Below are 23,327 nucleotides of genomic sequence, written 5' to 3' on the forward strand. Positions count from 1 at the left end.
ATCAATTCAAATCAACTTCTTAGAAGTGCAATAGGGAAATGTTGAATGAAGTGTTTCCAGCTAGCCACAGTTTCTTAAGTCCCATATAGGCGAACTCCCTACAGTTTTCTGAACTAATCTCCAGATGAGGGCTCATGCAGAGCTCTTGAAACCTTTCCGTTGCGGGAAAATGAAAGCTTTCATTTCTCCCCATGTATGACAGTCCTACCCAAAAGATGTAGTTGAGCAGAGCTGTTGGTTTCGCTAGACCGTGCAGAAAGCTTTTCACAAATTACTGGGACAATCACAGAAACCTCTATATAAACGTCTGTTAAGCAGAACTTATCTAGCGGAATGTAGTATGCAGATCATCACAGTGTTCGAATGGCCAGAGTGCAAACATCTCAGCTACAACTAAAAATCCATTCAAACCAACTTCTTAGAACTGCTATAGGGGAATGTTGAATGAAGTGTTTCTAGCTAGCCACAGTGTCTTAAGTCCCATATAAGCAAACTCCGTACAGTCTGTTGAACTTGTCTCCAGATGAGGGATCAGGCAGAGCTTTTGAAAGCTTTCTCTTGCGGGACAATGAAAATTTTCATTTCTCCCCAAGTATGACGGTCCCACCCAAGAGATGTAGTTGAACAGAGTTGTTGGTTTCTCTAGAGCGCGCGGAAGGCTTTTCACACATTACAGAGGCAATACCAGAAACATCGAGAGAAAGCGTCTGGTAAGCAGCAATATTCTAGCGCAATGTTGTATCCAGCTGGTCACAGTGTTCGAATGGCCAGGGTGGAAACATCTCAGCTACAGCTAAAAATCAATTCAAATCAACTTCTTAGAAGTGCTATAGGGGAATGTTGAACGAAGTGTTTCTATCTAACCCTAGTTTGTTAAGTCCCATATAGGTGAACTCCCTACAGTTTGCTGAACTAATGAGGGCCATATAAGCAAACTCCGTACAGTCTGTTCAACTTGTCTCCAGCTGAGAGCTCATGCAGAGCTCTTGAAACCTTTCCGTTGCGGGAAAATGAAAGCTTACATTTCTCCCCATATATGACAGTTCCACCCAAAAGATGTAGTTGAACAGAGTTGTTGGTTGCTCTAGACCGCGCAAAAGGCTTTTCACACATTTCAGAGGCAATACCCGGAGCATCGAGAGAAAGCGTCTGGTAAGCAGCACTGATCTAGCGGAATGTTGTATCCAGCTGGTTAGAGTGTTCGAATGGCCAGGGTGCAAACATCTCAGCTACAGTTAAAAATCAATTCAAATCAACTTCTTAGAAGTGCTATAGGGGAATGTTGACTAGTGTTTCTATCTAACCCTAGTTTGTTAAGTCCCATATAGGCGAACTCCTTACAGTTTGCTGAACTAATCTCCAGATGAGGACTCATGCATAGCTTTTGAAAGTTTTCCGTTGCGGGAAAATGAAAGCTTTCATTTCTCCCCATGTATGACAGTCCCAGCCAAGAGTTGTAGTTGAACAGAGTAGTTGTTTTCTCTAGTCCGCGCGGAAGGCTTTTCACACATTTCAGAGGCAATACCAGAATCCTCGAGCTAAGGGGTCTGGAAAGCAGAACTTATCCAGCTGAATGTAGTATCCAGCTGGTCACAGTGTTCGAATGGCGCAGGGTGCAAACATCTCAGCTACAACCAGAAAGCGTCTGGTAAGCACTGATCTAGCGCAATGTTGTATCCAGCTGGTCACAGTGTTCGAATGTCCAGGGTAGAAACAGCTCAGCTACAGCTAAAAATCAATTCAAATCAACTTCTTAGAAGTCCTATAGGGGAATGTTGAATAAAGTGTTTCTAGCTAACCCTAGTTTGTTAAGTCCCATATAGGCGAACTACCTACAGTTTCCTGAATTAATCTGCAGATGAGGGCTCATGCAGAGCTTTTGAAAGCTTTCCGTTGCGGGAAAAAGAAAGCTTTCATTTCTCCCCATGTATGACAGTCCCACCCAAGACATGTAGTTGACCAGAGTTGTTGGTTTCTCTAGAGCGCGCGGAAGGCTTTTCACACATTTCGGAGGCAATACCAGAAATATCGAGAGAAAGCGTCTGGTAAGCAGCACTGATCTAGCGCAATGTTGTATCCAGCTGGTCACAGTGTTCGAATGGCCAGGTTGCAAACATCTCAGCTACAGCAAGAAATCAATTCAAATCAACTTCTTAGACGTGCTATAGGGGAATGTTGAATGACGTGTTGTTTCTAACTAGCCACAGTTTCTTAAGTCACATATAGGCAAACTCCGTACAATTTTCTAAACTTATCTCTGAACGAGGGCTCATGCAGAGCATTTAAAAGCTATCCGTTGCGAGAAAATAAAAGCTTTCATTTTTTTCCCCATGTTTGACCGTCCTACCAAGAAGCTGTTGTTGAACAGAGTTGTTGCTTTCTCTAGAACGTGCGAAAGGCTTTTCACACATTTCAGAGGCAATACCAGAAACCACGAGATAAGGTGTCTGGAAAGCAGAACTTATCTAGCGGAATGTAGTATCCAGCTGGTCACAGTGTTCTAAAGGCCCAGGGTGCAAACATCTCAGCTACAGTTAAAAATCAATTCAAATCAACTACTTAGAAGTGCTATAGGGGAATGTTGACTAGTGTTTCTATCTAACGCTAGTTTGTTAAGTCCCATATAGGCGAACTCCGTACAGTTTGCTGAACTAATCTCCAGATGAGGGCTCATGCAGAGCTTTTGAAAGTTTTCCGTTGCGGGAAAACGAAAGCTTTCATTTCTCCCCATGTATGATATTCCCACCCACAAGATGTAGTTGAACAGAGTTGCTGGTGTCTCTAGACCGCGTGGAAGGTTTTTCACACATTTCAGAGGCAATACCAGAAACCACTAGATAAGGTGTCTGGAAAGCAGAACTTATATAGCGGAATGTAGTATCCAGCTGGTCACAGTGTTCTAAAGGCCCAGGGTGCAAACATCATAGCTACAACTAAAAATCCATTCAAACCAACTTCTTAGAACTGCTATAGGGGAATGTTGAATGAAGTGTTTCTAGCTAGCCACAATTTCTTAAGTCCCATATAGGCAAACTCCGTACAGTCTGTTGAACTTGTCTCCGGATGAGGGGTCAGGCAGAGCTTTTGAAAGCTTTCTGTTGCGGGAAAATGAAAATTTTCATTTCTCCCCATGTATGACAGTCCCACCCAAGAGATGTAGTTGAACAGAGTTGTTGGTTTCTCTAGAGCGCGCGGAAGGCTTTTCACACATTTCAGAGGCAATACCAGAAACATCGAGAGAAAGCGTCTGGTAAGCAGCACTGATCTAGCGCAATGTTGTATCCAGCTGGTCACTGTGTTCGAAAGGCCAGGGTGGAAACATCGCAGCTACAACTAAAAATCAATTCAAATCAACTTCTTAGAAGTGCTATAGGGGAATGTTGAATGAAGTGTTTCTAGCTAACCCTAGTTTGTTAAGTTCCATATAGGCGAACTACCTACAGTTTGCTGAACTATTCTGCAAATGAGGGCTCATGCAGAGCGTTTGAAAGCTTTCCGTTGCGGGAAAAAGAAAGCTTTCATTTCTCCCCATGTATGACAGTCCCACCCAAGACATGTAGTTGAACAGAGTTGTTGGTTTCTCTAGACTGCGCGGAAGGCTTTTCACACATTTCAGAGGCAATACCAAAAACATCGAGAGAAAGCTTCTGGTATGCAGCACTGATCTAGCGGAATGGTGTATCCAGCTGGTCACAGTGTTCGAATGGCCAGGTTGCAAACATCTCAGCTACAGCAAGAAATCAATTCAAATCAACTTCTTAGAAGTGCTATAGGGGAATGTTGAAGTGCTTCTTAGAATGTTGAATGAAGTGTTTCTAACTAGCCACAGTTTCTTAAGTCACATATAGGCAAACTCCGTACAATTTTCTAAACTTATCTCCGAACGAGGGTTTATGCAGAGCATTTAAAAGCTATCCGTTGCGAGAAAATAAAAGCTTTCATTTTTCCCCATGTCTGACCGTCCTACCAAGAAGCTGTTGTTGAACAGAGTTGTTGCTTTCTCTAGAACGTGCGAAAGGCTTTTCACACATTTCAGAGGCAATACCAGAAACCACGAGATAAGGTGTCTGGAAAGCAGAACTTATCTAGCGGAATGTAGTATCCAGCTGGTCACAGTGTTCTAAAGGCCCAGGGTGCAAACATCTCAGCTACAGTTAAAAAATCAATTCAAATCAACTTCTTAGAAGTGCTATAGGGGAATGTTGACTAGTGTTTCTATCTAACCCTAGTTTGTTAAGTCCCATATAGGCAAACTCCGTACAGTTTGCTGAACTAATCTCCAGATGAGGGCTCATGCAGAGCTTTTGAAAGTTTTCCGTTGCGGGAAAATGAAAGCTTTCATTTCTCCCCATGTATGATATTCCCACCCACGAGATGTAGTTGAACAGAGTAGCTGGTGTCTCTAGTCCGCGCGGAAGGCTTTTCACAAATTTCAGAGGCAATACCATAAACATAGAGAGAAAGTGTCTGGTAAGCAGCACTGATCTAGCGCAATGTTTTATCCAGCTGGTCACAGTGTTCGAATGGCCAGGTTGCAAACATCTCAGCTACAGCTAAAAATCAATTCAAATCAACTTCTTAGGAGTGCTATAGGGGAATGTTGAATGAAGTGTTTCTAGCTAACAATAGTTTCTTAAGTCCCATATAGGCAAACTCCGTACAGTCTGTTGAACTTGTCTCCAGATGAGGGCTCAGGCAGAGCTTTTGAAAGCTTTCCGTTGCGGGAAAATGAACCCTTTCATTTCTCCCCATGTATGACAATCCCACCCAAGAGATGTAGTTGAACAGAGTAGTTGGTTTCTCTAGACCGTGCGGAAGGCTTTTCACACATTTCAGCAGCAATACCAGAAACATCGAGAGAAAGCGTCTGGTAAGCAGCACTGATCTAGCGCAATGTTGTATCCAGCTGGTCTCAGTGTTCGATTGATTTTCCGATCCGCATATTGCAGTCTAGACGCTCTTTTTTGAAAGACGCTTTTTCGAAAGCTTCTTTTGAAAAAGCATCTTTCGAAAGAGCCGCGCAGTCTAGCTGTATCCCAGGAGAAATTGTCCTCCTTGGCCTCTAAAGATAGGACAAGAAACAATGGGCTTAAACTTCAGTAAAGGAAGTTTAGATTGGACATTACGAAAAACTTCCTGTTGGGGTGGTTAAATACTGAAATAAGTTGCCTAGGGAGGTTGTGGAATCTCCATCTCTGGAGATATTTAAGAGCAGATTAGATAGTTATCTATCAGAGATAGTCAGGGCTACTCAACTTTGGAAGCCCAGAGGGCCACAATGATACTAACAGCACATGTGGAGGGCCGCAACTTAAGTGTGATTGCATATACAGGCAGTCCCGGGTTTACATGGATCTGACTTACATCAGATCCCTACTTACAAACGGGGTGAGGCAACCCCGCACTAGCTGCTTCCCCCCAGCAGACCAGGGAGACGCGGAGCAGCTTTTCTCAGCAGACACCTCAGCTTGAGAATAAAGGACTGAGGGAAGTGAGGTGTGGGAGAATAAAACTGAGCTCTGGAGAAATGTTTGGCTAGAGTTTCCCCTACAATATGTACCAGTTCCGACTTACATACAAATTCAACTTAAGAATAAACCTACAGTCCCTATCTTGTACGTAACCCGGGGACTGCTTGTACAAGCAAATATATATGCCAATATATGCAAATAGCTTCTTTCACACTGAAGGGCATGTATACAAAGATTAAGGCAAGACTATAAAACACACAGGCCTGATTTAAGTCAGTTCTGCTGATATGACTAAAATGCAATATTTACTCGATTTCCACCCATATGATAGTACTTTTAATGACCAACGACAGTCCAGGAATTTAACTACTAAGACGCATTTCAACAGGAGACCATTATATATTGACTACTTTTTGTTTTGGCTCCCCACCGCGGGTCATGTGTTCAGCTCCATGTAAACCCAAACCGCAACGCGGGCCACAAACAAACGGGCTGCAGGCTGCTTGCGGCCCGTGGGCCACGTGTTGAGTAGCCCTGGTCTAGATGGTACTGGGTACGGCCCTGAGGGTAGGGGATTGGACTCAATAACCTCTCGAGGTCCCTTCCAGTTCTAGTGTTCTATGATTCTATGACCTCAGGATTTGGCCTCATTTCAATATTTTACTGTGGCCAACTTAACATTATTGGAAAACCACCTATACCAGCTTCTGACTACTGAATTTAGCAGAGAAAGAGGTACACGGTGGGGGGGAGGGAGGTACTATAAACCTGTACAAATAAAAAGGTTTGCTTACAAGTGGCATAATATGGTTCCAAATTAGGACCAACATGGTTCAATTCTTTCAGAGCAATATACTTACTACATTCCAGCAGCAGGCATCTTCCTATATTTGTATATGAAAGCATCTGCTTTTCCAAGGCTCACCTCGTAGATTATATTGCTGCCAAGACCCAAAGCATGTAATTTTACTTTTGCAGTCTTTGGTCTCTACCCCTTTTATTGAAGAGGAAATATTTCTTGGAATCCCATTTTTCTCTTTGGAATTGTAGGAAATAATCTCCGGACACACTGGGTGTTGGTGGAAACAAGCAGAGGATTTATTGGTTCACACAGCGCTGGTGGAGTGCAGACCAGGTGTTAGCCCAGAGCACACTAACTTAACCAAAACATACATTAGATTATATAGGTTGCAGATGGACGGAGGAGAAGTGATTTGATAGGTCTAGCAGCGGAAGTGAGCTATGCACATAAGCCAATGGTCTGAGACAGTTACACAGCATCTCCGCCCATTGTGAATTAAACATATTATCACTAATACAGGTAATTATTCCTAACAAGCTAAATGTGCCAACATAAACAGGATGGCAGACCCCAGAATGAATATATTGGTGTAAGCTTGTTAGCAGAACTTGTGATGTCTAGGAGGGACAGACGACTCCATCCCCATTCTGACACAGTCCTTGAGATTCAAGCTCATTAATCTGAAAGCACAAGAGACAATGAAACCAGTGCCACTGATACCAGCCAGGCCTTATCAGAGTGAGAGAGGCCCCTTTGGAATGCAGTTGCCATGGGAATCAGGGTCACAGCAACTATTGAACTGTTTTACTTCCCAAGCTTGGCCTGATACTTTCAGGTTTGAGTTTGCAAGATACAATTAAAATTGTACCCTTTGGTATATATGGTTGTGCCAATTTTCTTCCACTACTTGATCTGAGGAAGTGGGTCTGGCCCACGAAAGCTCATCATCTAATAAACCATCTTGTTAGTCTTTAAAGTGCTGCACAGGCCTGTCTTTTGCTTCCGCTGCACCAGACTAACACGGCTGCATTTCTATCACTGTCTTTCAAAACTGTGATCGTGAATGGATGGGGGGGGGGTTTCAAACGCTGCCCCGCCCTCAGTACAATCCCATTCGCCGGTGGGGGACCCCTGGGCCCAGTCTTGTGGGGGAGGGGGCGGAGCAGAGGCTCGCGGGTGAGGGGCTGTGCGGTTTGGAGGACAGGACACACGAACGCGCGCGCACTAGTCACTGGAGTGTGACGTGATTGGCGGCGGGCGCGCATGCGCGCTGGGCTCCGGGATGGCGGCGGAGGGCGGAGTGGGCGTCGCGCCGCTCGCGGAGGAAGCGGGCTCGGGGTCTCTGTGCGCGGCCCCTTTGCGTTTGGCGCGGCTGCCCTTGGCCCGGGTGAAGGCGCTAGTCAAGGCCGACCCCGACGTGAGCCTGGCCAGCCAGGAGGCTGTGTTCGTCCTGGCCCGCGCCGCGGTGAGGGGCGTCGGGTGCGGGGAACCTGGGGGGGCGTCTGGCTGTGCGTCTGCCGGGGGGGGCTGTGTGTCTGCCGGGGGGGGCTGTGTGTCTGCCGGGGGGGGCTGTGTGTCTGCCGGGGGGGGGGGCGTCTGGCTGTGTGTCTGCCGGGGGGGGCTGTGTCTGCCGGGGGGGGGGCGTCTGGCTGTGTGTCTGCCGGGGGGGGGGCTGTGTGTCTGCCGGGGGGGGCTGTGTCTGCCGGGGGGGGGCGTCTGGCTGTGCGTCTGCCGGGGGGGGCTGTGTGTCTGCCGGGGGGGGCTGTGTCTGCCGGGGGGGGGGGCGTCTGGCTGTGTGTCTGCCGGGGGGGGGGCGTCTGGCTGTGTGTCTGCCGGGGGGGGGGCTGTGTGTCTGCCGGGGGGGGGGCTGTGTGTCTGCCGGGGGGGGGGCTGTGTGTCTGCCGGGGGGGGGGCTGTGTGTCTGCCGGGGGGGGGGCTGTGTGTCTGCCGGGGGGGGGGGCGTCTGGCTGTGTGTCTGCCGGGGGGGGGCTGTGTGTCTGCCGGGGGGGGAGGCGTCTGGCTGTGTGTGTGCCGGGGGGGGCTGTGTGTCTGTCGGGGGGGGCGTCTGGCTGTGTGTCTGCCGGGGGGGGCTGTGTGTCTGCCGGGGGGGGCTGTGTGTCTGCCGGGGGGGAGGCGTCTGGCTGTGTGTCTGCCGGGGGGGGCTGTGTGTCTGCCGGGGGGGCGTCTGGCTGTGTGTCTCCCGGGGGGGCTGTGTGTCTGCCGGGGGGGGGCTGTGTGTCTGCTGGGGGGGGTTGTCTGGCTGTCCGCGAGGACTGAGCGTCGGAACTTTGCTTTTCCTCCTGCATCCCGCTCTATCTGCCCCTTTTCTTCTGCGCCACTTCGCTCCCCTTTCCCAGCTGCCTGGCCCAGCAGCTTTTCCTTCTCAATGCGGCTCTGCCTCCCGGGTTAGTTGCAGCAGGCACAGGCCACTCCTCATGTAGGAAGCACCTGTGATGACCGATGAACTTTGTGCTTCAAACAGAATTCAGAATCACAGAAAGCTGGAGATCAAGTTCAGTCTAGTGGGCTGAGACAGGATCGAGTAACCCTAGACGGTCCCTGACAAGTGTCCACCCTGTTAAAAATCTCCAGTGAAGGGGGATTCCACAGTTTCTCTTCAAAGCCCATTCCACTTAACTCTCCTTATAGTAAGAAAGTTTTTCATAATGGCTGCCTAAAATCTTCCTTGCTGCAGATTAAGCCCATTACTACTTCTATCTTCTGTGGCCATGGATAGCAATGATCACAGGTCTTCTTTATAACAGCCCACGCCTGTATGCGGAGGGGTGTGTGTGAAGGGTGCAAAAGCACCCCCGCATGATCTTCCATGGTCCCCCATGGAGCTGATTCTGGCCAGATGGTGGAAGGCAGGAGGGTGCATTGCTTCAGCCTCCCTCCCTTGTGCTCCAGCTGGCCGGGGGAAGTCTCGGGGTGATTTCCTTTCTCCCCCTCCCCCCATGGACCGAGGCTAGGGGTGGGGCTGGGCCTCGCTCCTGAGGAAGGAGGGTCTGTCTACATTACCCCGCTAGTTCGAACTAGCGGGGTAATGTAGGCATACCGCACTTGCAAATGAAGCCCGGGATTTGAATTTCCCGGGCTTCATTTGCATAAGCCGGCCGGCGCCATTTTTAAATGCCGGCTTGTTCGAACCCCGTGCCGCGCGGCTACACGCGGCACGGGCTAGATAGTGCGGAATGGCTTGCTAGTTCGAACTATCTGTACGCCTCGTTTGGCTTGCTAGTTCGAACTATCTAGCCCGTGCCGCGTGTAGCCACGCGGCACGGGGTTCGAACAAGCCGGCATTTAAAAATGGCGCCGGCCGGCTTATGCAAATGAAGCCCGGGAAATTCAAATCCCGGGCTTCATTTGCAAGTGCGGTATGTCTACATTACCCTCCTAGTTCGAACTAGGGTGGTAGTGTAGACATACCCGGAGGTAGAAAATCAGCCATAGCTTTCACTCCACCCACCAGAGCACAGGGGAGGGAGGCTGGGGCAATGTGCTGCCCCTGCCTTCCCCTAGCTAGCCAGAGCACACTTACTTACACCCTTGCAGTCCATATTTACAAAAAAAGCACAGAAATTCCTGCGCACGGGGCTGCAGCCATTGTATTTGTAGACTATTTATCAAGTCCCACCTTAGCCCATTACTAATCTTTCCTCATAGGAAAAGTTTGCTAAACTTCTTATCACTTTTGTAGCTCTCCTCTGGATTCTCTCCAATTTGTTCACGTCTTCCCTAATGTGTGGTGCCCAAAATTGGATGAGGTACTCTGGCTGAGGCCTCACCAGTACAATTACCTCCTGTGTCTTCCATATGACACTTCTGTTAGGGAACTCCAGAGTGGTGTTTGCCTTTTTCACAACTACATCCGGACATTGGCTCAAAAAGTGTGATCCCCTATAAACCTCTGACCCTTGTCTATTTCAGATTGTTTCTTTGCATAGACAAACTACAAAGAGCCAGACTATTATCTCCTTAAGGGGATAGGCATGTTTTGTTACAATTTGCTGTGATGTAGTATTGCTGAGACTTGGGAGCCAAGACTGGAGTTTACAGAAGTTAAGTACATCACCAGTGAGGCCCCTGGATGATTGAGATGCTAACGGAGCAAATTGATAAACTTAACAGTAACAGGTCACCGGGACCAGATGGCATTCACCCGAGAGTTCTGAAAGAACTCAGATGTGAAACTGTTGAACTATTAACTGCGGTTTGTAACCTAAATCATCTTTTGTACCTAATGACTGGAAGATAGCTAATGTGATGTCAATATTTAAAAAGGGCTCTAGAGGTGATCCCTGGCACTTATGGATTGGTAACACTAGTGTCAACATTAGGCAAATTAGTTAAAACTATAGTAAAGAATAGAATTATCAGACTCATAGATTAACATAATTTGTTGGGGAAAAGTCAACATGGTTTCTGTAAATGGAAATCTTGCCTTAAGATCTTTTTGAGGTGGTCAACAAGCATGTGGACAAGGGGGATCCAGTGGATTTCCAGAAAGCCTTTTACAAGGTCCCTCACCAAAAGCTCTTAAGTAAAGTAAGTTGTCATGGGATAAGAGGAAAGGTCCTTTCATGTATTGATAACTGTATAAAAGACTGGAAACAAGGGTAGGAATAAATTGTCAGTTTTCAGAAAGGTGAGAGGTAATTAGTGGTGTCCCCCAAGGCTCCGTACTGGGACCAGTCCTATCCAATATATTTATAATGATCTGAAGACTGGAATAAACAGAGGTGGCAAAAGTTACAGATGGATACTAAATTGTTCAAGATAGTTAAGAACAAAGCAGATTGTGAAGAGCTACGAAAGGATCTCACAAAACTATATGATTGGGCGACAAAATGGCAATTTAATTTTAATGTTGATAAATGCAAAGTAATGCACATTGGAAAAAATAACCCCAACTATACATTCAAAATGGTGGAGACTAACTTAGCTATAACCACTCAGGAGAGAGATCTTGGAGTCATGGATAGATCTCTGAAAACATCCACTCAATGTGCAGCAGCAGTCAAAAAAGAAATCAGAATGTTAGGAATAATTTTAAAAAGGACAGAGAATAAGACAAAGAATATCTTATTGCTGCTCTATAAATCAATGGTACAGCCACATCTTGAATACTGCATACAGATGTGGTCACCCCATCTAAAAAAATATAGATTGGCATTGGCAAAGGTTTAGAAAAGGGCAACAAAAATGTTTAGGGGTTTGGAACGGGTCCCATATGAAGAAAGATTAAAAAGACTTGGACTTTTCATCTTAGAAAAGAGGAGACTAAGGAGGGATATGATAGAGGTCTATAAAATCATGACTGGTGTGGAAAAAGTGAATTAGGAAAAGTTATTTACTTATTCCCACAATATAAGAACTAGGGGGTCACCAAATGAAATTAATAGGCTACAGGTTTAAAACAAACAAAAGGAAGTTTTTCTTCACTCAGCGCACAGTCAGCCTGTGGAATTCCTTGACAGAGGATGTTCTGAAGTCGAGGATTTTAACAGGGTTAAAAAAAGAACTACAGTAAACTTCCGATAATCTGGCACCTTTAGGACCCAGGGGGTGCCGGATTATCAGATATCCCGGACTATCGGAAGGGGGGGCTATGAGGGGTCTGACCCCAGATCCCTCATAGCCTCCCCCCCCCTTCCGATAGTCCAGCTCTGCCCCAGGCATCCCTGATTCAGCCGATGCTGGTCAGTTTCAACAGAGGCTGAATCGGGGACGCCTGCAGCAGAGAAGCTGGAGTGCTGCCAGGTTTGTCCAGTAGTGCCGACCCTTGGCACGGCGAGACAAACCTGGCAGCACCCCAGCTGCTCTTGGGGACGCCTGGGGCAGAGCAACTGGGGTGCTGCCGGGTTGGTCCGGCAGTGCCGCTCCTCGGTGCTACTGGACCAACCCGGCAGCAACCCAGCTTCTCTGCCCCAGGTGTCCCCAAGTCAGCTGCTGCTGAAACTGATCAGCGGCTGACTCCAGGAAGCCCGAGGCAGAGCTGCTCTGCCCCGGGCTTCCTGGAGTCAGCTGCTGGTCAGTTTTAGCAGCGGCTGAATCGGGGAAGCTGGGGGCAGAGCAGCTGGGGCGCTGTGGGACCAACCCGGCAGCACCCCAGCTGCTCTGTCCCAAGTGTACCCAAGCCAGCTGCTGCTGAAACTGACCAGCAGCTCTACCTCGGGCTTCCTTGAGTCAGCTGCTGATCAGTTTCAGCAGCGGCTGAATCTGGAACACCTAGGGTGCTGCCGGGTTGGTCTCTCAGTGCCGAGGGGCAGCGCTACGGGACTTAGCAGCAGCACTCCAGCTGCTCTGCCCCCAGCTTCCCCGATTCAGCCGCTGGTCAGTTTTAGCAGCGGCTGAATCGGGGAAGCTGGGGGCAGAGCAGCTCCAATGGTACGGCTACTCGGAGCACTTCCGGGTTCCTGATGGTGCCGGATCATCAGATGCCGGACCATCGGAGTTTTACTATAGATACATTCATGGAGGTTGTGTCCACCAGTGGCTGTTAGCCATTTATGGGTAGGAATGGTGTCCCTGGCCTCTGTCAAAGGCTGGAAATGGATGACATGAGAGGGATCACTTGATGATTACCTGCTCCCTCTGGGGCATCTGGTATTGGCCATTGTTGGAAGATGGGATACTGGCTAGATGGACCTTTGGTCTCACCCAGTATGACCCTTCTTATGTTCTAAAGACATTTCTTTGCAAGTTGCAGTTCTTGGGGTAGAACTCTTAACCATAGGCCTCAGTAGCCCATGAGAGTGGATAACTGGTTCAGAGAATCAGAAAAGTATGTTTCATGTCTGATATATTCATAGAGAAGAAAAACAGAACTCATGCTCCCTTCCCTCACCTCCAGACATACGCAGCAGTTACACATGGGCAGCAGTTGGCTCCTGGGAACTGGTGCATGCAAAAGGCCAGTTTTTAAGCCATCTCCCTGCACGTACCAGGAGCCTGTGTGTATCTGTGAACATTGACTGATGAGGCCAGGCTCATCTGTTAATCGTGTATATCGTTATGCTTTCACATCCCTGGTGGTCATTGCTTGTTTTAAAGATTTAATTAAAATCCTTTTTACAGCTGATCAGAGGAACTAGAGCATCTAGACTCTAGGGAGGGAGGGTGTAATTTCTTCCTTAAATCCTTCAGCGCTCGGCATTCCTGTTGTAACAACAGATTGCAGTTACGCCTTTCCCTTTTTGTAACACTCTGTGTCTTTCATCCTGTAGGAGTTGTTTGTTGAAACCATAGCCAAAGATGCTTATGTGTATGCTCAGCAAGGAAAACGGAAAACTCTGCAAAGGAAGGACTTGGGTAGGGAAGCTGTTTTTGTTACGCTAATCTTTAACTATAATGCTAGTAGATTAAAAGATATTTCCAGCTGATTCCATGTAGCTTGTGATTTTTGAATGTGTAGATGTGAAACAGTACCATCTTGTTCCCAGGGATGAAAAGAAAAAAATTACCTTCTGTGAAATATTTCACTGTAAAACATTTCTGCTACAGACTCCAAAATGAATAAGCCTCTTTTTAAAAAAGGTTATTGTTGAAGTTAAATGTTGATGTGTTTAAAATATTTCTGCATTTGTATTTGCTTATATATTCCAATTATTTTCAATTCACTTTGTTTTACAGATAATGCCATTGAAGCTATTGATGAGTTTGCTTTTCTGGAAGGTGAGTTTCTGGTTGGTTTAACTTGCTTACTTTTTGCGTACAGTATCTCCATATTGGCAAAGGGAGATCATTAACACCGATCATTTACAGATTTTTCTCTTTTGACTAAATGGGCTAATGGCTCAACTAAAAATGTTTCATTTGTCTTAGTAGCATTTGAAATTCAGCATTCAAATCACTGAAAAGTGAAGTGGAACATCAGTAATGAAATTCCTTTGAGGGAGATTTGTTCCTAGTATTTTGTGATCTGGTTAAGCTTTGATAAGTTACAGCATCTTCCCATGGCTGCTTGCAAACTAACTTCCACTGTTTGTTCACGTGCACCTATGGTGTCTGCCTTTGCCCCTTAGTGATTTTCCTTTTGAATTTCTAGGTACTTTGGACTGATCTGACCAGGAAGGGCGTTACCTGAAGAAAGGGTCTGCAGAGTAGGGTGTCCCTTGGAAGACATATGGCATGAGATTTTCACATTAATCTACATGAATTTTAGTGGATGGTGTCTCTGTTCCCTAGACTGCTTTGGGAATCTCAGCCAAAATGTATTGTAAAAAGTTCAAGTTGTGATAGTTCTTTATTTAAAATACATATATTTCATACATTTTGTATGTAATATGACCTCCACCTCACATTTCAGAGCCAATCCCAGACTTCCACTGTGTGACACAGCAATAGCTTGGAATAGCAATGCTGTACTAGCATCTCTCTTAGAATTCTGTGGTAATAAAAAAGCATTGAGGTTGGGGTAATCCTGCTTCAGAAGCCTGGTGGTAGGGTTTTTTTTTTAATGGAGATGTATTTCTTCATGTATATGTCACTCTCTTGCCAAATAGAATTAAATGGTTCTTGACTACTGGGTATAATAGTTTTGCTTCTCTGTGTATGTATTAAGAAGGGGGAGGGTGGGGTGCATGCACACATTCATGCATACGTTATAGGAAATATTGGCCTCATAATGGGATGCATAATGTAACTTGGCATCTCATTGAACTAGGCAGTGTTGTGGAGGGGACCAGTTGCAGATTCATGGTTGAGGTTGAGTTGAATTTTGCACCTTTAAGGGCTTTAGCCTCTTTGTATAGAAAATAGAGCATTAACCTTCCTAAAATTACAGCAGTCTTTAAGCAAAGCAGTAAATCCATTGATTAATTTGGGAATTAAAATTAATTTAAAAATGGGTCTTTTAGTTAAAGCTCACTAATCTTGTCTGTAGGTAGTGTATGAAGAATTTTCACATAGAATTAATAGTAATTTTTCTCTGTCACTCCTCAAAATCAAAGGTTTCCTCTGCAGCTGAGGCTGAAGAATACTTACGACAGAGAATTTGGAGTAGAACTGCAATTTCAAAATGGCTGCCGCCACTTGTTAGGGAGACAGAGGCCACAAAAACCCTTGAGCAAACATGGCGGCTCCTAAGAGATTTTCCCTTAGCCTGCTGAAGCATATGTGGCCAACGTCTTTCCTGAAGGCATCTTGGCTTCTTCACGCTTTCTGGGAACAACTGGAAGCACTGCACATTTTGAAAAGGATTCTGAGGGTAGCCCATGACCTCAGTCCCACTGAGAACAATAGGAGACCATTACCATTTGGAAAAAAGGATAAATCTTTGGGAGTTGCCATTAAGGAGAAGATTTTAGGTACTGGCCTCATCTGACAGATAAAGTACAGATTATGAAAAATGATGGCAAAATAACACAATTATTTAAAAAATAGTTACTTTTCAAAGCAACTGATTATCTGCTAAACAGGGAGAAGATGGAGGGGGAATTTGCATGACAAGAGTGGACATGGCAGGGCCGCAACAGAGCACTGCCAAGGCTTGATGCTGCTCCAGCACTGTAGTAGGGGTGACTGGTGCTGCTCCAGTCCCATGCACCTGACCTTCTGGCAGCTGGGGACTACTGCTTCAGTGGCCCTGGGACTGTAAATTCTGTGACTGATCCATAGCCTTACATATCAGTAACTTAGGGTAAAATACATCACTAAGATGTTGTAAATATTCCCATTCTAAACCTGTTAAACCCAGGACATTTACAATTAACATATTTGGACTTGTTTTATCCTTAATCTTACAAGACAGAAATGCAGAGTTAGGGTACCCAAACTACTTTAACTCTGTTTTGTAGTCACACCATTGCAGTGTTTAAATATCAGTTTAATCTAATCTGGGACCACAACCTCTAACACATTAGCAACATGCAATAGCCACATCACTAGAATAATTCCCTTCAGTGCAATTACAGATAGTAATTTTGGCTTCTTGTGTCCCAACCTCTCACTGAATTTCCTTCTACCTAAAGCTAAAATAAGCGAAGAGAAGTATAGTAGCTTGCTGCACTCCCTTCGCACCCTTAGACTTAGACTGAGCTAAAGTCCATATTGAATAAATGGTGAGAGTTGTCTAGGGACTACAAATTGGCCATAAAGCAAATGAAAGTAACAGAGTTGTGTAACTTGCAATGATTTACCATTCAAGGGGTGTTCAAAATGTGTGTAACTTACATGTGTTTGGTATTGTGTGGGGACCAATTCAGACCTATCATAACCAAGTACAAAGAAGCCATTCAATGCCGAGGGTGGTCTGAGTGTAAGATGAAGTCTGGTATGTGTGCTGCTTTAAAATGCATCTTAAATCTTCCTGTCAGTTACTTTTCCTGCTTCATCTTCCCCCGAGGGCCTGACCTCTATGCCATTGAAACCCATTTCTGCCCTCAGGAACATGGGTGTGAACAGGGCCGGCTTTAGGAAGTGCGGGGCCCAATTAGAACAATTTCGACAGGGCCCCACAGCAATTTTGGTTGAGCATGAAAAAAAAAACCCAGCAGAAAAAATGCCCCACCAACACCCCCCCCCGTGGCACCCTCCTGCACTAAACTCACACCTCCTGTGGCACAGGCAGCTGACGCACTCCTCGGGCTGGCAGGGGCGGCAGATTTGTATAATTTTTTTGTGATGCCCCATGAGCCACACCCCCTGAACTCCATTAACTATGCCCCAACTCCCATTAGCCACACCCCCTGACCCGAGTTAATCAGGCCTCTGGAGGTAACACGCTCAGGGCAAGATGGACACATGACCAGAAGTAAAAGGTGTCATGTCACCCCTCTCGAAGAACTTTTCCCACCATCCTCCTACCAACAGGGATTAGTTTGGCCCCCACCAGCTCCCCCTTATGCAACTATCCTGCACTTGGATTAACCCAATGCGTGTGACATTAACTCGGGGGCAGGGAGGCTGGGGAAGTGTTCCCTCTAAGGCTATGTCTACACTCGCGGCTTCTTGAGCAAGTACAGCCGTTCTTGCGCAAGAACCCACAGAGGAGCCACACTGCCTGCTTGCTCTTGCGCAAAGAAATTTACAGTATGGCGTGGTAAGAGCGGGTACGCTCTTTTCTAACAGGTGTAAGCTCTCTTGTGCAAGAGGGCAGTGTGGATACTCAGCAGCGTTTTCTTGTGCAAGAAACCCCTATGGCTAAAATGGCCAGTGGAGCGTTCCTGCTCAAGAGAGCGTCCACACTGCCACGGATGCTCTTGCGCAAAAGCACAGCTCGCACATGGCAGTATGGACGTGTTCGTGGGCAAGACTTCCTTCCACCAGCCCTTCTCTCCCCCTTGTGCCCACTCCTCCAGTAGTCCCACTCTGATCATGTGAGCTACCCCCCTCCTCATCCCTTCTTCTAACACCTCCCTCTACACATCTGCCCTGCCTCTCTCCTCTGGTGCTGGTTCCTCCTCTCCAGGTGTCTGCCCTTCTGCTTCACCCCCAGAATCCCCTGGCACCAGCACCTTCCCTTACCCCTGCACCCTCCTGGTGCCTCCCCTTTCCCTCACTGCCCCTACCACCTTTGCCCTCTTTTTCCCTGATGCCCACTCATAGACTCATAGACTTTAAGGCCAGAAGGGACCATTATGATCATCTAGTCTGACCCCCTGCACAGTGCAGGCCACAGAATCTCGCCCACCCCTCTTAGAATAATCCCCTCACCTATGTCTCAGATATTGAAGCCTTCAAATACTTTGAAGGCCCCAACATGCAGAGAGTCCTTCAGCTGTGATCTGTGCCCCATGCTACAGAGGAAGGCGAAAAACCTCCAGGGCCTCTGCCAATCTACCCTGGAAGAAAATTCCTTCCTGACCCCAAATATGGCGATCAGCTAAACCCTGAGCATGTGGGCAAGGCTCACCAGCCAGACACCCAGAAAGTTCCCTATAGCAACTCCTATCATCACCCCCACACCACCTTCTGCCCCCGTTTCCTCTCATGCTCCTGTGCCCTCACATATGCTAGCCTTCCTCATCCTCACCCCTTCTTTCACGCTTTCTCCTAGCACCTCCTCCTCCAGCCCCCAATGCCCTTCCCCTCTCCTCTCCCAGCGTCCCCCTCCCACTGACACCTCCCCTCCTGCCCTTTTCCTCATTGTCTGCACTTGGCCCCCTGGCATTTTTCTCTCCTGTACCCTGTCCCTTTGGAGCCTTACCCTTTCTTCCCCCTCTCCCCTCCTCCTCTGTACAAGCCCCTTCCTCTCCCAGCCCTTCCCCTAGTTTTCTTCCTCCCCCTCTACCTCCGCACAAACCCCTTCCTCTTTCACTCCTTCCCCTTTCTTCCCCCTCCGCATAAGCCCCTTCCTCTCCCAGCCCTTTCCCTTCCCCTACCTTCTGCCTTCCACTTTGAGGGGTAGGAGTCTGCGCTCTGTCCCTGGACTTCGAACCCACAACTCAGCACCCAGCAGTTTTAAAATCCCAGGCCGTGATGTTACGTCATGCCCGGGCATCTCCGTGCCCACCTGTTTGAGCACACCACGCATGGCAGTAGCAGCCTGCAAGGGGGAGCTCAGTGCCAGTTGCACATGGCAGGAACAGGATGGGGTCTGGGCCGGGGGAGAGATGCTCTGGGGCCGGGGTGGGAGGACGCTCGGGAGGAACCGGGGGACCGCTCCTAGCAGGGCCTGAGAGACCCAGCTCCAAATATTGGTGGAGCATGGGCACTATGAGCCCATACAACTCGCCACCCATGCTCGCTGCCCATGGCGCCCAGCACACTTCCGGGTTCAGGGTGTGGGGCCCGATTCGGCTGAGGAGTAACAGTTAACATCTTTACCTCAATTTCCTTCATCTCTCCAACCGGGGTTGAGGTCTCCTCTGGGGGCTGCTCTGGGGAGAGATCCAATTGCGCCTCCTCTTTCTGGGAGGGTCTAGGGTTACCCATCACCACTAGACATGTCTTCCATCTGTCAGTCTCCACAGGGTTAGGTTCTAGTTCCCCACACTTTTAGCTCGACAGCTATTCTTTTGTCTCCCTTGGGGTAACCTCTCACCTTTCCCTGAGGCTCCTGTCTCTCTCTCTCTGGTGTTCCAGTCCCAGTCCCGACCTATCACCACCAGATATGGTAGCTGGTCCACTACCCCCATCTGCTTCCACTAGAATCTGCCTCGCACTTCCAGCAACACCTGGGATCCTGGGTAGGACTTCTAGTCCCCATGGATGCATTCTAGCGTTACCTGAGCTCCAAGGACCATCCAGTGCAGCCTCACCAGCCCCTTCCGCACTAGTGAGTGGGCTGACGCAGAGTCCATTAAGCCTCACCGGGCCTTTCTCCTCACCTTCATCGGGACAGTGAGCATACTCTGCCTCTTACCAGGTCCTCCCACCTGAGTCCACCCACAGAACCCCGCATACCCACCGTCCATACTATCTGGGCAGTCCCGCTTCCTATGCCCTGCCCTCCTGCATGGCCATTGTGCCGGCCCCACCAGGTGCTCCTTGCGTGCCTCCTCCCTATACCGGCCTTTCCCAGAAAAGGCTCCTTCATCTTCCTTTCCAGGTCCTTGTGCCTGTAGGGTCAGCCTTCTCTCCAAGGAACCTCCACCTCAGACTGCTGACTGCTGGCGGACTGTTTCAGGCTGGTGGTGATTGACTCCCACACAGATATTCTCCAGCAGGGCTTGCAGCAACTTCCCAGCTACAAGTGTGTCCATTATTTCCCACACCATTCTTGTCTCCGGCCTCAGCCAGTGGGTTGCCTAATCTGCTCATTTCTGGACAAACACCCGGGGCCTCACTGCTGCTGTCCATCAGGCTGACTGAAACTTCTGGTGATATATTTCTGTGGATAGACTACCTGGTCCAGAATGGCCAACCTCACTGCCTCATTGTTTCAGGCTTGTTCATCACTCAAGACCATGTAGCCTCTTCTGCCAGGTAAGGAGCCAGAAGTAGGGCCCAGGTAGCCCTCTCCCATCTGGCGCCCATGGCTAGCTGCTCAAAGGTCCCCAAAAAAGCATCTAGGTCATCTGCTGGCCCCATTTTACAGAGTTCCAGGCCTGATGGTTGGGTGCCATCCCCTCCCCTGGGACTCACCATTTGCTGCAGGAACTGCTGCTGCACCTTGCTCTGCTCCTTAATAAAGTCCTGCAGGCTTTGCTGCTTCTCTGCCTGCCAGGTTAGCAAGGCCTGTCTCTCTGCCTGGTGGGACTGCTGTAAACTCTGCAAGGCCTGCTGCACCTGTTCTTGCTGCTTGATGAGCCACTGCAAGATCTCCTCCATCTCTGGGCCACCAACTACATTTGCTGGCACTGGATCCCACTCCTAGCACTAGGGATGTGAAAGGGTAACCGGTTACCCAGTAAGCATCACCCTTAATGGATGCTGCTTACCAGGTAACAACCATTACCTGAGAGCAGTCTCATGGGCAGAGAGTCGGCAGTCTTGTGAGGGGAGGTTAGAAGGGGAGGGCTGCCAGCTCCCAATCAACGCAGGCTTGCATGCTGGGAATCGGCATCCTTGTGCAGGACTGGACTGCGGCAGCCTTCAAAAGCTGCCAATTCCCAGCATGCAAGCCCGAGTGGGCTAGGAGCCAGCAGCCCAGCACAATATTGGAAACAGCTGGGCTTAAGCAGACTCTGCCTGCAATGGGGGCACCAGTCTAGGGTTGTCAGATGGTTTCAACAAAAATACCGGACACACTTGACATTATCTCACAATCTACATTATGTCTTATTTAGAAAATATCCGACATTTATATTTTCTCATTTATATTTTGTCAATTTGTTTCCCGAAGAGAAAGTTCAAATACTGGACTGTCCGGTTCAAAACCGGGCACCTGGCAACCCTAGGTGCCAGTCCCACCCAGTTGTGGTGGAGAAGGGGTGGGGGCAAATCCAGTCCGGCAGGCTGGAATGCCCACCCTCCCACACAGGCGGCTTAGCCCCATGGGATACCGGGAATTTCCCAGTGGGCCATCGTTCGGTGGGCCGTTGTGTCCACACGCTGTTGCCCCTCACTCTGAGCAGCTCTGCATCTGTGCTGTATGTGGCATGCAGAGCCCAACCCACCCCGCCGCCTGCGCCACATGCCGGACATGATGCAGGGGGCAGGGCTTGAGGGACACACAGGGATGATGTCATGGGGAGGGCCATTCTCAACCCATTTCCTGGGCCTATTTTGATTGCCATTACGCTCCTGCCTGGCCACCACTATTTAATCAGTTACTGTTAAACTTAAAGTTGAACCAGTTAACTAATTAAACGGGATTTTATTGCCTACTGCACACTTTTTTTTATTTGTTTGTATTCATCCTTTGTAACTTGACTTCTTTTCTGCTTTTTGTAGGACTCCTTTTTCATTTTTAGATCATTCAAGATCTCCTGGGTAAGCTATGGTGGTCTCTTGCAATACTTCCTGTCTTTCCTGCGCAGTGAAACAGTTTGTTCTCGTGGCCTTAATAATGTCTCTTTGAAAAACTGCCAACTGTCTTCAATTATTTTTCCTCTTAGTCTTGCTTTCCATGGGAACTTACCTACCAATTCCCTGAGTTTACTAGAGTCTGCCTTCCTGAAATCCATTGTCCCTTTGTGGGTGAATTGATTTTACTTTGATGCCCAACTATGAAATCAGCTCCAGGATTTTCAACCTTCAAAGGCTGGGAATTTTCAGTTTCAAAGGCGAACATTTCAACAGAAATTGGGTTACAGTAACAGAGGTGCTCAGCACATGTCATAGGGAGCATCCTATTGTAACTGAGTATGGTAAAATGGCATATAAGCCAAAGAAAAAAATGCACTCTGTGCCATGTTGGTTGACTTTAGACTTCTGCCCGGTATGGCATTCCACTAGGGGGCTCTGTATTTCAAGGATCCCATCTGTGTGCCTCTGCATATGACAGATAGATGGAGTACACCCATAACTAGGGATGTAAAATCCCATTTAATTAGTTAACTGGACGGCGGGCAGAGGCTGCTCCAGCACTGGGGTCACTAGCTCCCCACCTGCATGGGCTGGGAGTCAGCAGCCTTGCACAGTGGCGGGAACACTGCCAGCTCCCAGAATGTGCAGGCTCGTGTTGGGTGGAAGTGGCAGGTGGGGGGACGGACTGTTTCTAGGTAACTGGTGATGCTTACTGCATAACCAGTTACCTGTTCACATCCCTACCCATAATGACTTTTTTCTATCATTCTTGCCCCTGTGGGTACAGAAAGGAGATTGCAATCAACGCATACATCCTGAGGAGATTTCTGGGAGTCCAGTTGCAAGTGACTGTGACCAGGGGGAACAGACATCAAGGTACCATCTAATCAATCACCTGTTTAACAAAGGAGACTCCAGTCTATCTCCATCCCTGCCCCCAAGTGTAAGGCATTTGCAAATCCTATGGCCCATTGCAGCATTCTTTCTCCTCTGTCACAGAAGCAAAGGTCAGCAGGATCACGTAGGATGGCCATTTCATTTTCCAAGCTTGTAGAAGATAGCAAGTGAAAAAAGAACAGTCTTTGTGCACACCACAATCTGTGCCCTCCCTCCCCACTTCCTGCCCCAACTTGTGCCACTTGACCCTGATTTGTACTATATGCCCTTTGCTATGAGCTTTCATCCGTGCAACTTCTTTCTTCTCTGTCTTCTCAGCTCAGGGCTCTCTGCTCTGCAATCTCTCCCTCACTGCAGTTCTTGCTGGCTTGCGTTTCTCAGGCTAGGGACCTCTGTGAGATACAGAACCTCACAACCCAATTGACTTTGCTCAGCTACATAACAAAGTGGGACCCTGCCTGCTGGGTTTGTGGCCTCTTCTAGACCAGGCAAACAAGTGCTTTGTGGGGGTGAGGAACTGTCCTGCTTGTTTTTACTGATCATGAAAGAAAGGACAGAAAGAAAGGCCCAACTACCTGCCTTGAACTGCACTCCAAAGGGAATTCTCTCCAGATATTTGTTTACTAAAGAGCTAGAGTTTGTCTGAAGTCTGGTGTGGAAAAGAAACAAAAGCAGGTTATCTCCAGATAAAAAACCATTGAATGCAATGAGTGAAGCTGAAGAGCTTGTGTCCCTTTTAATCAGACAACTTAAAAAATGACTCCAAGCTACTGAGAGCTTAATTAGCTGGAACTGGTGGT

At 47.9% G+C, this 23,327-nt stretch overlaps 1 protein-coding gene across 6 annotated transcripts in view; it reads left to right on the forward strand.

The window, feature by feature from the left end:
* Positions 1–7,472: 7,472 nt before the first annotated feature.
* LOC102453510 (bone morphogenetic protein 2-like) overlaps positions 7,473–23,327 on the forward strand; it is a 45,535-nt gene continuing 29,680 nt past the window's right edge. For 2 of the 6 annotated variants that reach the window (XM_075903122.1, XM_075903123.1), the window contains exons 1-3: positions 15,241–15,584; positions 21,556–21,594; positions 22,418–22,506. Coding sequence is in view for 4 of the 6 variants with exons in the window: in XM_075903119.1 (XP_075759234.1) it covers positions 7,556–7,738; positions 13,503–13,587; positions 13,909–13,950 (310 nt within the window). In the remaining 2 variants the exon portion in view is untranslated. Of the gene's footprint in view, positions 7,739–13,502; positions 13,588–13,908; positions 13,951–15,240; positions 15,585–21,555; positions 22,507–23,327 lie in introns of those variants that run through there. The other 4 variants (XM_075903119.1, XM_075903118.1, XM_075903120.1 and 1 more) reach the window with 4 other exon arrangements.

The sequence above is a fragment of the Pelodiscus sinensis genome, chromosome 19 (assembly GCF_049634645.1).
Source record: "Pelodiscus sinensis isolate JC-2024 chromosome 19, ASM4963464v1, whole genome shotgun sequence".
NCBI lineage: Eukaryota > Metazoa > Chordata > Testudines > Trionychidae > Pelodiscus > Pelodiscus sinensis.